We start from the raw sequence: 14,870 nt of genomic DNA, 5'->3' as shown, positions 1-14,870 counted from the left end.
CTATGTATTATTTTAGTCACAATATCAGCGATATGAAATTTTCATATTGTTACATCCCTACGATATTGTTAATAAAGGTTTGTGTGGAGGGGGGCGTGGCCTGCGGGCCTGCAGCGGAACAGGGTGTGCCAGGACTGGCCTCAAAGTCAGCGACAGGTGCGTAGATGGTCCACCTGGGCCTTGTTATCTAATCACCTGTCGATGTGGTTGGAGCTGGGGGAGAGCGAGAGCAAGACAGACAGGCACGAAAAGACAATTGCTGTAAAGCAACACAGAGACATTATTGGAAAAAATAAACTGTATTGTGAACCTGAACCGGGCTCTCATGTCGGTGTTTGGTGGTCCAAAGAACCCCCTGGAGGGCAACCTCCACAGTTTGACTGACTAACTCTGGAATTGATTAATTCGATTATGGTGGCAAATACTGTATGTTAGCCCGTGTCCCGGGACTGATTGCATTTGACCTTTTAGGTTCCACTGTACCTCTCTGCAGGTGGGTCAGATTTTGCATTAAGAGAGCAGAAAGATAAAGCGCTAGCAGATTTGTTTATCCATGTTCAATCCACTATATGAAAACAATGTTTTAGCAAGACAATGTTCCAACATTCAGTGAGTGATTTAGCTGTACAGTCAACAATTTCCAGCATGAACTACTGTAAGTTACCCAGAGTGCCTGCAAAAGTGTGTAACACCATGCTGAGCTGATGGCACGCAGGAAGCACAGAATTAGCAAAATCCCAGCTGTAGCCCAAGAGCCTTACTGTTTAAACTACAGGTATTCACTGTAATGAATCATCAAAACAATAACATTAAAACATGTATCTTTATTTATTTTATACAGTATGTCTGTGTTTTACAACAAGCAGCACATGACTGCCAAGTAAATGACCAGCTCAAGAATCAAAAGGCAGAGGAGTCATGTGACCAGTATACGTTGTGCTTCCCCTCGCTAATGCGCATACGTGTAACACAGAAACCTTTTTTAAATGTTGTAATGGTGTGGATTTCACTGTGCAGCTATCCAACTAATGTCTAAGAAATAGATATATCTACAGTATATACAGTAAGTGGATTTTAAACATCTTCACATGAATATCATAACCTAATTAATGGTACATTTAATCTTTCAGTAGATTATTGTATGTAAAGAGCATGTATATTAAATGACAAAATACAGTAATTGATATGTATCACGACAATATGAAATGCTTAAATGTTACATTACTAATAAGTGAGATGTGAATACATCAAAAGGTTAGTTTTTATTGAAATATTTTTTTTTTTAATAGGAAACAGTGTCTTTCAGGGCCGTTCCTTTCAAAGAGACGTTCACAAGACTGGCTTGTTGTTATAGTTTTTTTTAAACTGTTTTAACAATCACTGGTAGCAGTACTTATATAAGATGTGGATCAGAATAATTTAGATTTACACACATATTACTCTATTGGTGGGAAATATTCTGAAATATTTGCTATAATTGTATTTTTGTTGTGGTTTCATTGTAAACATTCCATAAGGTGGTGCCACATTCCCATGTTTAGCAGTAACATCAGTATCATTCAACATATGTTGAATGTTCTCTTACTAAAAAACTTTTGTTTCAGAAGAGCATTTATAATAATAAGTACACAGTGTGTACAAAAACGTATGAAACTAAATAAAAACTAGGACATATTAAAAATGTGAATACAAAATTATACTACACTACCTTGTGTGTGTACGCTTGAACAATGTGTAGCTCAGCGCAATGAACCAGAAAAGTGATTAACAAATGAAAAATAAATAAAAATAAATAATAAAAATAAATATTTATAAAAATAACAAAAAAGTGAATCCAAATGCTGCTGCGTTTCCATTGACTCTTTCTCATTTTCTAGTTAATTTGCCAATCGGGTAACGTATCTGCATGCGCATAAAAATCAATTCTTCCAAAAAACGGCTTGCAACAGCAAATCGATTCTCATAGTTCACTTACCAAAGCCGTTCAAAAGACTGTATTCGGTCCTCAAACATTACATTTCTGACAAACAACTGATTAACATAAAGAAAGGGGGCATATATTTAAATACCTACTCAGTGGCCTCGTTGTTAGAGTGTCCGCCCTGAGATCGGTAGGTTGTGAGTTCAAACCCCAACCCAGTCATACCAAAGACTATAAAAATGGGACCCATTACCTCCTTGCTTGGCATTCAGCATCAAGGATTGGAATTGGGGGTTAAATCACCAAAAATGATTCCCGGGCGCGGCCACCGCTGCTGCCCACTGCTCCCCTCACCTACCAGTGGGTGATCAAGGATGATGGGTCAAATGCAAAAAATAATTTCGCCACACCTAGTGTGTGTGTGACAATCATTGGTACTTTAACTTTAAAGTAATGCTGTCAAATGACACATTTTTAATCAGATTAATCACACTTTTGCATTTTCATTAATCACAATTAATTTACTATTTTTTACTGGTTTACTAGTTATTAGTTACTTGCTTTCATAATTTGAGTTACCTTCAAAAAAGAGCCCAATATTTTGACACATGCAAATTTATAGTTGGATTGTTTTTAATGTTTTAATTAAATGGATGTCATATATTTGCTGTAAACTGAAAAAACTTTCATTTTTAAGTGAAATTTGCCAGCTAGCACAAAGTCAGAGTCTCCTCACTCATTTTTAAACTAAAATAAGCATTGATCTGATCACTGACTGTATAATGACTAGGATATAACAATATGAAAGTTTCTTATCACAGTTATCGTGACCAAATTATCCCGGTTGACATTATTATTGTGGTATTGTTGAATGTGCTCAAAAAGTGCTTATACACACACACATCTTATAACAAAATTTAACCAAAAAATAAAATAGTAAAATAAATAGACATATATTGTTAGAAAGTTCACTATTTTGCATGTTTTGTGTTACTTATCACTGATGGCAGATGTTGTGGTGTCCTACTCTGTTCAGTGGTACTTGAACGCATGCAAGTTTCAGTTAACTCGCTTCACTTTCGGTTTATGTGAGGTCACGCGAGTTCTCTTCCTTTTAGGTGCGAGGTCATGGTGACCATGCCCCTAACCGCGCCCCCAACGCCACAGGTATCTTGCCAATCGAGGGGAAAACCTGCAAGTGTTTATACAGTTATCAATGTTTTATCAATAATTTTATTTAAAAACGGTAATTTAAATTGTTGAGAGCTTCACAGCAGTTATAATTTAAACTGTTTATTGTTACAAACCTGATAACAACCCACACCTTACAGGTAACCATCCAAGGTCATGTGCGGACAAAATAAATTGCATGATTAATCTGCGTTTATACTTAATTGAGGCAATACTTTTTTTTGTGATTAATCATATCAACGTGTTAACTTTGACAGCCCTAAAGCCCTAAATTTCAACCCAAACTATAAATCTAACCAGGAAAACGCTTCCAAGTTTTCAAAGAGAACACAAACACCTGTGTTACTGGCATAGCCTTGGAAAGATATGTAGGGGTCTTGTGTGAACTTTGGCATGTATAATTGAGTTTGCATGTTGCAAGACAAAGTTGTCTCCTTTCCACCAAGTCAAGTGACTGTGAACGTGCCAATTCTGTTACTGACTCGCCGAGCCAACTAAAGAGGTCAGTTTGTCCCTCTATCGAAATTGTTTCATATTTCTACTGAAGAAGTTATTTCCTAATATATATCGGTATTTCACCCAGCCCTAATTTACTGTTATACACATGTGCAGTAGCGAGTACATCTCACACATTAGAGATGGGATGTAAAACTCCCATCCTAAATAATAAACAACAATAAACTGCATATAGTTTAAAGACTACAGCTGAGTAAAAACACTCCAAAATAGTTCCACTGATTAGCATTCTTCAGCACACAGATGCCCCACAAAAGTTCCTGCATCTCAAAAGCTCCTTCCGTTTTTCTTTCTCTCTGTTGTCAAGTTTGTTGTACAAACGTAATATAAATACACAAGAAATAAGAAATAAACAAGTCACCGCATATATTCCAATGGCGGTCGTGTGTTTGAAAGAGAAGTTTTAGGAACGCCCCAACTGGGTTCAACCAATCAGCGTTTGACAGCACAGCCCACCCCCAAAAAGGTTCCTGGTCTCTTGGGAAAGTCCTACCAAGCTAGGAGGAACTACGAAAGGTTCTTGAAAAACTAAATCAACCCGGGTACATTTTGGTGGGAACATATGGGGAATTGTATTTAAGTGGGAAATTGTATTTAAGTGGGTAAGTTCCTGAAAATGTTCCTCCAGTGGAAAGGTGTCTATTGTTTTTGTAAGAGCGAACATTGAGGAACTGTTTTTCTAGCATACTAGTACATCGCCTTGCAACGGCATGCTACGGCATTAGCCTTAAAGTATTAGCCCACATTTCATGTTGTGTTTGTACTCCTCACCATGACAATATTTTACTCACATTTATGTCAATGTCCCTGATATTATTTTGCGTGTATCAGCGGATTTTGTTTTAATTGGCCAATTATGTGACTGTCCGCGGTTAAGTGAACGCGGAAATCATGTCTTACTTTTTTGTTCAGTCTAGTGATTATTGATTAGGCATATTAGCACTGTGTCAAGTAAAAAGTAGCAACCATGGCAATGTCTCAAACTTTTTGTAGACATGCTCTTTTCTCACTCATTTGCTCCCCATTTGTTTCACCATCACAAGCTTCAGAATATGCACACACGCCTGTTAAACATTTTTTTCAAATATTGTGTTTTCAGAATCGTGAGAAGCCATAATCAAAATCAAAATTTTAATTTGATTAATTGTCCAGCCCTAAGAAATAGTTGTCTTTATTGTCTGTTACCAAGTCTGGCATGATTAGAACATGCGGTGGTTAGTATTTGGAAGTATGAACACATATTTGTTGCCTGAAGTCGCAAGTGCGCTGCTATGGAAACGGGAATAAATGCGCTGAGGAAAAAAGTTCCGGTAATGCTTAAAATGCCCAAAACACGGTAAATATTGAACATGTTACTTATTTTTATGATCGTGTCTGTTACTACAATATTTATAGATTTGCAGTGTGTATATAAAATGTTAATGGAGGGTTTTGAAGTTGTTTTAGAGGGCTTTGAAGGCTACAACGATGACTCCAGTGAGCCGCATCTTGCAAATATTTTTTTATCAAATTTAAAATCCTAAAAAAAAAGTAAAAATAAAAGACGTATGTGTTCTTGTCTCTTATAATGATTGTGAACGATGGGTAAAATTCCAATAAAGTGCAGTTCCCTTTTTTTTTTAAATTTGGCCCATCGTTCACATCATTTATGAGAGACTAGCAGACAAAAGGTTTTTGCCATTTTTTGCATTCTATCAGATAAAAATCGGCTCGTTCTTGGTGGCTAGCATGGCAGCTAATGGGAGCAATCAATTCTACCTCTAAATCACTTTAAAAATGCATTTAAAAAACGATATCAATACTTAAATTACGTTCCGTAACCTGTGTAGTAACCAAGCTGTAGTGACATTGTTATTGCAAGAGCGAACACTGAGGAACTGTTTTCTAGCGTACTAACACATTGGCATGCTTCAGGATTAGGCTACATTGACATGTGTTTTTGTCTCTCATAATAAATGTAAACAATAGGCAAAATTAGAAAAAAGTGCAGTTCCCCTTTAAAGCCTTTTCTAGCTGTTTACTGACTTACTATTCATGTTTAAATAACTTTTACTGATGATGAATGAATATGGGGCCCAAATATTGGTTATTGACCTCCTTTACTACTAATAATCGGTAACCCTATAAAAACATTTCGATCGATCGCTTGAATAAAATCAATAATACTTAAGCAGTTGCATCCTTTGTGAGTTGTACTTCCTCCTCCTACTATTCTCTTCTTCTCTGAAAAAGTCTTCAGTCCATATAAGGCTGCGTTCTCCTGTGAATGGAGCGTGCTGTGGACGACTCAAACTCAGAAAGGTCATGAGTAGTTTGGGATGTAACAATATGAACATTTCCCATCACGGTTATTGTGACCAACATGATCAGTTATCATTATTATCACGGTATTGTTGAATGTGCTCAAAGTACTTATACACACACTGAAATCTTTGAATCAGCTTTTATTTAAAAACATTTTTTTAAATAGATTGACACAATATACTTTCATTGCCCAAAGGAATATTAAATATGTTCTTAAGAGCCATATTATTTTCATTTGAGTGTTTAAATACGTTTATTTTCTTCTGTTTTAATTTGTAAAGGTTTTAGAGTGTTTTTTTTTATGATAAATAGAGATGAGTTCACTCCCTGTTGTAATTATTCCTTCAAATATAGAGCAATCACTCTGTTTTAAGAGAACACAGTCTGTCGGTTGAATATACACAATCTAATAGTCAGACAACAATGTGTTTATACAAGTTTAGATTGGGGTATGTCGTTTAACGGGGAAAGACGTTAATGTCTCTTGTATTCATGTTAGCATTTAAGCTTGCTAATGAGCTAGCACAAGCATGCTTCTGCAGTAAATGAGCAGTCTGTGAGTTTTAGATTTTCAAAGTGTATTGCAGTTTCACGGTTTTACGGTAGTTTTTATTTTAAAACGGAAATACTAACCGCCGGGTGTATTCCAGCGATGTATCATTACATTGTTTATCGTTACATCCTTAAGCGTAGTTCAGTAGTGAAGGCAGCATGAACAACTGAGACACACAGGGCATTTCGGTCGATTTGCATACAGAAAAAAACAAATAAATGTGAACCAGTTCTCATCGTTTACTTCATAGAGCCATTCAAAAGACTCAACTCGCTTGTGAAGAACACATCTCGTCAGAACACCGGGAACTTAGCAAACATTTCCTTGCCACATATTTAGCCTGTTATACAATATTCCACAGGGAGGAGCGATTGTGCACAAATAACTGTATTCTACATAGAAATGAGAATGAATGGTTAATGAAGAGCATTCTCACCCAGAGCAGGGGTCATCCAGGAAAGGAATGCTACAAACAGCACCGCATCCATTGTAGCTGGTGAAGAGGAAAATAAGAACTCATGTCAGTTACTAAATACACAATCCCATACAATACATTTTGATTACCGTATTTTTTGGACTATAAATCACAGTTTTTTTCATAGTTTGGCCGAAGAGCGACTTATGTGTGAAATGATTATCACATTACCGTAAAATATCAAATAATATTATTTAGCTCATTCACGTAAGCGACTAGACGTATAAGATTTCATCAGATTTAGCGACTAGGAGTGACAACTTACAATCCTGCGCGCGCTCTGAGGTCCGAGAGCCAGCTCCAGCTCGTGGTGTCCAAGACAAGACTTAAAACCAGGGGAGACAGGGCCTTCTCTGTGGTCGGCCCTAAGCTCTGCAACACTCTGCCCCTCCATGTTCGAACTGCTCCCACAGTGGAGTGTTTTAAGTCTCGTCTTAAGACCCACTTTTATTCTCTGGCTTTTAACACTACGTGAGTTGTGTGGTCCTCTGTTGTCCTCTGTGTTTTTAAAATTTTGCTTTTTGCTTTCTATTTACTGTTTTAATTGGTTTTACCCTTTTGAAATTGTTTTTAATCATATTTATTTTATATTGTTTTTAATTGTGTTTAATATTGTTGTGCAGCACTTTGGAAACATTTTGTTGTTTAAATGTGCTATATAAATAAAGTGGATTGGATTGGACAGATTGTTTGGTAAACGTATAGCATGTTATATATGTTATAGTTATTTGAATGACTCTTACCATAATATGTTACGTTAACATACCAGGCACGTTCTCAGTTGGTTATTTATGCGTCATATAACGTACACTTATTCAGCCTGTTGTTCACTATTCTTTATTTATTTTAAATTGCCTTTCAAATGTCTATTCTTGGTGTTGGATTTTATCAAATAAATTTCCCCCAAAAATATATGTAATGTATATATATAACATATATAAGTCAGTGCGACTTATATATGTTTTTTTCCTTCTTTATTATGCATTTTCGGCCGGTGTGACTTATACTCCGGAGCGACTTATACTCCGAAAAATACGGTACTTTATGAAGCTAAGTGAATGGGTGCTCTAAGAATAATGCATTGTAGTTATCCACCACTGAAACATCAGAATACTGGATTGTGTGTGCAAACCTTTTAGATGTATAACGAAACACAGCACATCATTAAATCCTGACTGATCCTTTCTGCGTGCTACGAGGGAAGGTGTGCACACTGCATAGCGAGTCTTTTTTATCAGGGTGGCAAATGCAACATTAATGCGCCGGCAGGGGGTCGCCGTAGGTATTTCATAAAGTTGTGCTGCTTTTATCTAGCTATCAAACAAGGAAGGAAAATTACTTTGGACTAAAGGACACACACAGATGAATGTATCTGAGCAGCAGAGGTGAATGAAACACGCTAAATCAGCTTGCGGACGAAAATATTTAGCTTCTTTAGGGAGACCATGATGGGACAATTAAATGGCTGCCCCACATCTGTAGTTTTTGTGTAGCAGTACAAGCAGCACTGCAGCTATTACAATAACTTACAACAATGTCTCAAAGGGAGAAAAATGCACTGCAAAAAAAGTCTAACTATTCTGAAATCTTGGTCTGTTTTAGTGATTATTTAAAGTAGGTATTATTGGAGGTATGTGCTCTTCGAAGAACCAGTCTAGTTATATGTACCTATTAAAAAATTAAGGCTACAACATATTTGCATGTAAAACATACACTGTATGTTTCCAACAGGACTGCGATATATTTGTGGTGGTGGGATCGGGAGGTGTTGTGTGACATGGTCGTCGAATATGCATAATATGTCACGACTCATGTAAGTGTAAGCTGTAGAAGAGATGAATAATGTAGTGATATTGAGACAAAACGTGAGTAGAAACACAAAATGCCAAATATTAAGTTAAAAAATACAAATAAACTTTTTATCGTTGTTTTTCTTTAAATGGGACCAGGGGGAAAGGCCCACAACAGCACAAACTGCTTATTGAGAAGATTAATATGTGCTTACATGTCAGAGTCTCCATTACGAGCAGAATGCATGTCGCTCTTTTTTTAAATAGCGTATCAATAGCAGGGCTGTTCAACTAAATTGTTCAAGGCCACAATTTTAGAATGCTTAGGACTAGGGGGCGGACTTCTCCTTTTACTACTATTCTTATTTTGCATATTTGTGAGAACTGGCATCCTCTGCAGTGGCCTTAAACGATTTTGGATTTACAAAATGTGGAAAAAACAGCCCCAAGTCACAATGCAAGGATCTGTCATTCCTTAAAAGCTTCGACTTGTTGTTTTTAAGGACTTGAAGTAGTGAAGTGAATTATATTTATACAGCGCTTTTTTCTCTAGAGACTCAAAAGCGCTTTACATAGTGAAACCCATTATCTACATCTTTAAACTGCTAGTGTGGGTGGCACTGGGAGCAGGGGGGAAAGGGTTTTGCCCAAAGACCCCAAGGCAGAGACGAGCATGGCAGAAGCAGGAATCGAACCTGGAACCCTCAAGTTGCTGGCACAGTCACTCCACCAACTGCCATGTCGCTGCAGAAAGGCTAGTCAAAAATCATCTATATCAGTAATTTAGTGTTTTAAGGAATTTGCAACAAAAACATTAGTGTCTCCCAAGTTTTGAACTACATTCGCCAGTTTGAAATCATTCCAGGGCCGGATTTGCCCCCCGGGCTGCTCGTTAATTAGCCATGAACTAGCATATAGGCATGGGTGATATGGCCTAAAAATACAATTTCAGATTTTATCACAAAAAAAATGGATTCACAATTGTTCTCTATTTTTTAACAAAAACACTACATTCAAATGACAGAGACAATTCAAAACACATTGTGTTTTATTTTGATCAAAAATTCTTAGTTTGAAAGGAGACAAACAGTGCCACAATTTACAGGATACCATTAACATACACTGCATCTGAGTCTAAGCAAAATTACATTTTTTATAAAGTTGTTTTTTATGAGAAAATGTTTTTATAATGTATACTAAATAAAGTTTGTTTTGCTGCTGCCTTTTTTAAACAAACTGTGCAGTCACGTGATCCTTGACGTAGAGAATCCCTTCCTCAACAACAACAATTCTAATCAAGCAGACTTTGTGATAGCCAACAACGATTACGTTGGAAAAAAAATATGATCCAGAACCTTCTATTTTTGAGCCTGATTATAAGGAGGATGAGTTACAAGTTTTAGAAGCAGTGAGCTAAATAGGTCAAGCTTTAGTGCAACCCTAGCATCGTGTGGCAGTATTGCTAAGTGCTAAACAAGAAATACAAACTACAAACATAATAAAACAATCACTTACTCAGTGTTGGCACTAGGAATTTTCAAAATGGAGTCCCGGGGACCCCATCAAGTCATAAAATTGGGGTACCACAGTAAATTTTTGGGGTCCCACTTTTTTTGTAACCGTTTTGAAAACAAATGATGCATTATCCTGTTATAACTCACATTCTATGTTGTGTTTTGGAAAAAGGTTGTCAAAAACATTACTTAATTCATTAAAAAAATAATACAAAAAAAAATTATTTATTCACTTTCTTCTTTCCTTCATGGATCTGATTGATTGATTGATTGATTGAGAAGTTTATTGACATCTTAAAGAATTGAATCCATGTAATGCTTTAAAAAGGCAAATGGATGGCACAAAAAGCCAAAATGCCTGTTTCCATTGTGGTCAATTACATACTCATCACATTTGATACATTCAATAATAAAAGATATATAACCTGTAACATGTATATAAAAAAATTTGGTTAAAAAAATTGATAAATTATGTACATATACACAGTATACATGTCAGGTGATTTGAAAAACAATATATACAAAAAATGGGGGGGTATATACACTATGTACATGACACTATGTACATGACTATGCACATGTTGACTCCAAGAGTGTACAAAACAGAATGAGAAAATATATATACACTATAATCGCATATAAACCTGTTTGATGCTTCGAAGAGGGGATCAATTTTGGTTCAGATCAGGTAGAGGTCCAACACAGTATTGCGCTTTCTGGAACGGACCAGCGAAACGGACCCGTATCAGAGTCCACTTGCTCTCAGGAACGGATCCGCCACGGAGGCGGGTCGCGGACCCGCCGTGGCTCCGAGCTGGATCCGCTCCGCATCCATGATCAAAACCTAACCTCAACGTTTAGCTCTACCTGAACTTAATCTAAACTTTACCGCTGCCGGTAGTTTTTTTTAAATATATTTTCTTTAATAAGTTGTAGGTGTATTTATTTCAGTATAAAAGTGTAAAACGTGTTTTGCTTAGGTCTTGAAATGATGATAATGGTGTGCCAGGGCATACATACTGTACATATGACAAATGTCATTGATTATTCTCACCTGTATGTAGATCATCAGTCGTTTAAAAACCACTACATCTGCACTTAACCTACATTTGATTTAATTTTGATAGCTTGGAATAAACAGATTGTCATATCCAAACACATTTCTACAGTACTGGACATTCAATCATTTGCACGCGTTAAACTGGTCAACACAGTCGCCCTCAGTATCAGCCCAAAGGTAAGGGCTGTACAGATACAATGAAACACAATTCAACATATAAAGTCAACTTGTTTTTCCAATATACTGGTAGATCCACTAACTGAGGCTCCAAGGCCGGGGGTTTATTTTAGGCATACTCCAAGACTGCTGGTGTTCTGTTGCATTTGATATTTGGCAGCAGGGTTTGTGTTCTGTTTGCTGGCACAGGCCTACTAGTACTGTTTTATCTATGACATCATCTAGGCAGGGAAGTTTGTTTTTCATCCTTATGCATACAGACATGCAGTCGTAACCTGGAGATAGTAACTGCAGACTGGCCACAATCGAATGGCTTGAAAAAACCTTGGCTGGAAGCATACACTACCGACGTCGTACAGGAACTAGAAGTGCACATAAGCCATGGAATGCAATGTTGTGAGCACAAGCTTGTGTAAGGAGAGCCAGGGCTTTCCTGCCTGGCACAAACAAGCCTGAAGACCACTGAGGGCTCACACATGACTGCAGTGGGGGTGTGAACATAGCGCTGCTGGAGTGGACACAAATGAACACTTCATCAGTGGGATGGGATTAACAAAAATGGCTGCCAATCAAGTGTAGTCAAACAAGCTGGGAGGGTGCACCCATCCAATAATCTTGTTGGTTGCTCTTTTGAATGGTGGAGAGCAACATAATGTACGAATAAAAAATTGCAAAAAATATGACGAAATGGGTGAAGCTGTATTTTTAATTAACTTTTAATTTAATTGACAGTTTAATTAGGAGACATGTGTATCATTATTACTTAGTAAGAATGTATTTATTTTAGCACAATACAATGGCATTCTTTTTCCCATCCGTTTTATGGGTGCCCTCTTTTGCAGTGTATCTATTTCAGTGTTTTTCAACCTTTTTTGAGCCAAGGCACATTTTGTTCATTGAAAAAATCCAGGGACACACTATCCCATCCTCGTCGCCATTGTTGTGTGCCAAACTTGTCACTTATTAGTTCACTTATTTGCAATCTAAGCTTAATAATACACCAAAAGAAAGCTTATTGTATTTTTCTGCCTTTTATTCCCGCTCTTACTTTTTCCACTTCCAGGTGTCCTGTGTCCCCCGCCCTTAAGTTCCCCTTACAATGGTTCCGGTATTGTCCTGTGACCCGAGTAACCAATACATGACAGACACCACCAGCAGAAAATGTTAAAAAATAAACTCAATGGCCAATATTGACAATATAAGGTCGTTCTCATCAAATACCTGACGCAATTGTTCGATAAGACTTCAAACCATAACCATCATTAATTCTGTTGTCTCAAAGTAGGCTTACAAAGCAATGAGCTACCTGCTGTCACCTACTGGTACAGAAGAGTTACTCTGCTGATCTCCGGACAGCACAGACACTCTACAACGACACATTATAATTATTGGTTTGCAAAAAATATATTTCCGACCAATTAGGTGAAATTGCATAATTTTCCACGGCACACCAAACAATATCTCACGGTACAATAGTGTGCAGCGGCACAGTGGTTGAAAAACACTGATCTATTTGATTAGTATTTATTATCGTAATCAGCCTGACCTAAGCCTTGATAATAATCTTTGTGATTAACACATGGTTTCGTATCATCTGACAAGGTTTTTCCTTTCAAATTGAGGCAAATCAGAATATCGATTTACAAAAACTAAAATTATACAGGCTAACCCGGTATACTATTATGAAAGCAGCGTTACATAAACAAATGAGGATTACAAATCAGAGCCTTTTGTTTTTCCAGTTCACGTTTTCGTCAAATAACGCGAGATCTTATTGTTGTTTTTTTTACTGTTAATAAAGTAGCTAACTTTTGTACACAAGAGCCAAAATGATAAGACAAACCTCCCCAAAACACGACAGGATTAAAGAGAGAAGAAACGTAGTTTGCACGGTGAAAGTGGCGAGGATAAGGCGGCCTGAAGCAATTAAATAGTCACATGTTGCCTTTTTTGGGTGGAAGTCGGGGGTTGGAAAGCCGACAAAAAACAGCGACAATATCCAACAAAAACAACCTAACATAGTGTATACATGATTAAAACCACAGATTTACTATCAAAATCGATTATTTTGAAGATTTCGAACTTACCGCGTTTTCGGCTGCGGGTGTTTCCTCCGCCTGACTTACTCAAAAAGTTATGTCAAAGGAAAGTTAGAGAGATATGAAATCCGCTGTGATGGTGGTGGATAAATTAAGCGATAAAGGGATGGAATATGAATGATGAAGAAAGTGCGAGCAAGACCCTCCAGGGTTTGTCTGCGTGTCTTTGGTCCAGTCAGGAATGAGGGAGGCGGGGCTCGGACTGATGGTGTGAAGTTACTCCCGGACTGGACACTGCATTAGGTACACTAACCATGGCTTCTGATATACAACCACACAGGGACGTGCACATGATTATAGAGGGGCAGGGGCTCAAAGTCAGAAAAGGGCAGGACTTTTTTTTTTGGTCCTTTACACAATATGGAAATTAATGTAAAATTAAATTTGCTAATAGGAAGCTAACTACTTAGCTGTGTGTCCTTTGTAGGTAAAAGTGATTGCCATTTCTTTTGTGTCAACAAATTATTGTCATAATGAGTTAATTTACATTATCATAGGCTTGGAAGACATGAAAAGCAACAAAACACTGGTTTATTATTAGGCTATTTATTGTTAAAGATAAGCACTTTAATATTGAACATTGAACAGTGCAACATGAACTTTGAAAAAAAAATACAAAAATAAATACTCAAATGGAAAAAAACTTAAATGAGAAAATCTGTCCTTCTTCCCTTAACTTGATGAAAACACCATCAAGTTGTAACTTATGGTCTTTCTCACTTAATGCTCAGACTAAACAACTGAAACGCAATACAGGGCCAAAAATATGGACCAGGGGCCAGTAGAGGGCTGTAGGATGGAGGCCACCCATACCCAAATATGCTCCTCAATGTAAATTCAGGGCTTCCATGATGCTAATACTTGGTTTTAGCCATGCATTAAGAGGTCTGTTACCTTTAGCTGCTTCCTGGCGCTCCTTCTCCTTCCTTTTCTGTATCCTTTCTTGTTTTGGCATTGTGCTGCAGGCATAATCAACATGAATCAAGTTTAAATACAGATGGTAATATTCCTAACAGATAACCTACATCTTATATCCCTAGAATGCTGAAATTATAATTATTATTAATAATAATAATAATACTTGTTATTATTATTATAATCATTATCATTCTTCTTCTTCTTATTATTATTATTATTATCATTATTATTATTATTTTGTTAACCCACACAGTAATAGCAAAGTCACAATAAACATTATATCTAAACCTCTACTGTGAGAGAAATGTGATCCGCCGTAAACACAGTGCATTTTATTTTGAAAATTAACCTG

At 36.9% G+C, this 14,870-nt stretch overlaps 1 protein-coding gene across 2 annotated transcripts in view; it reads right to left on the bottom strand.

The window, feature by feature from the left end:
• fxyd5 (FXYD domain containing ion transport regulator 5) overlaps positions 1-13,841 on the bottom strand; it is a 35,201-nt gene extending 21,360 nt beyond the window's left edge. For both annotated transcript variants that reach the window (XR_012050365.1, XM_061952800.1), the window contains exons 1-2: positions 13,589-13,841; positions 6,922-6,978 (exon numbers count right to left, since the gene is read on the bottom strand). Coding sequence is in view for 1 of the 2 variants with exons in the window: in XM_061952800.1 (XP_061808784.1) it covers positions 6,922-6,973 (52 nt within the window). In the remaining variant the exon portion in view is untranslated. The remainder of the gene's footprint in view (positions 1-6,921; positions 6,979-13,588) is intronic.
• Positions 13,842-14,870: the final 1,029 nt, after the last annotated feature.

The sequence above is a fragment of the Nerophis lumbriciformis genome, linkage group LG04 (genome assembly GCF_033978685.3).
Source record: "Nerophis lumbriciformis linkage group LG04, RoL_Nlum_v2.1, whole genome shotgun sequence".
Classification (NCBI taxonomy): domain Eukaryota; kingdom Metazoa; phylum Chordata; class Actinopteri; order Syngnathiformes; family Syngnathidae; genus Nerophis; species Nerophis lumbriciformis.
This window is presented reverse-complemented; position numbering and strand designations above follow the sequence as displayed.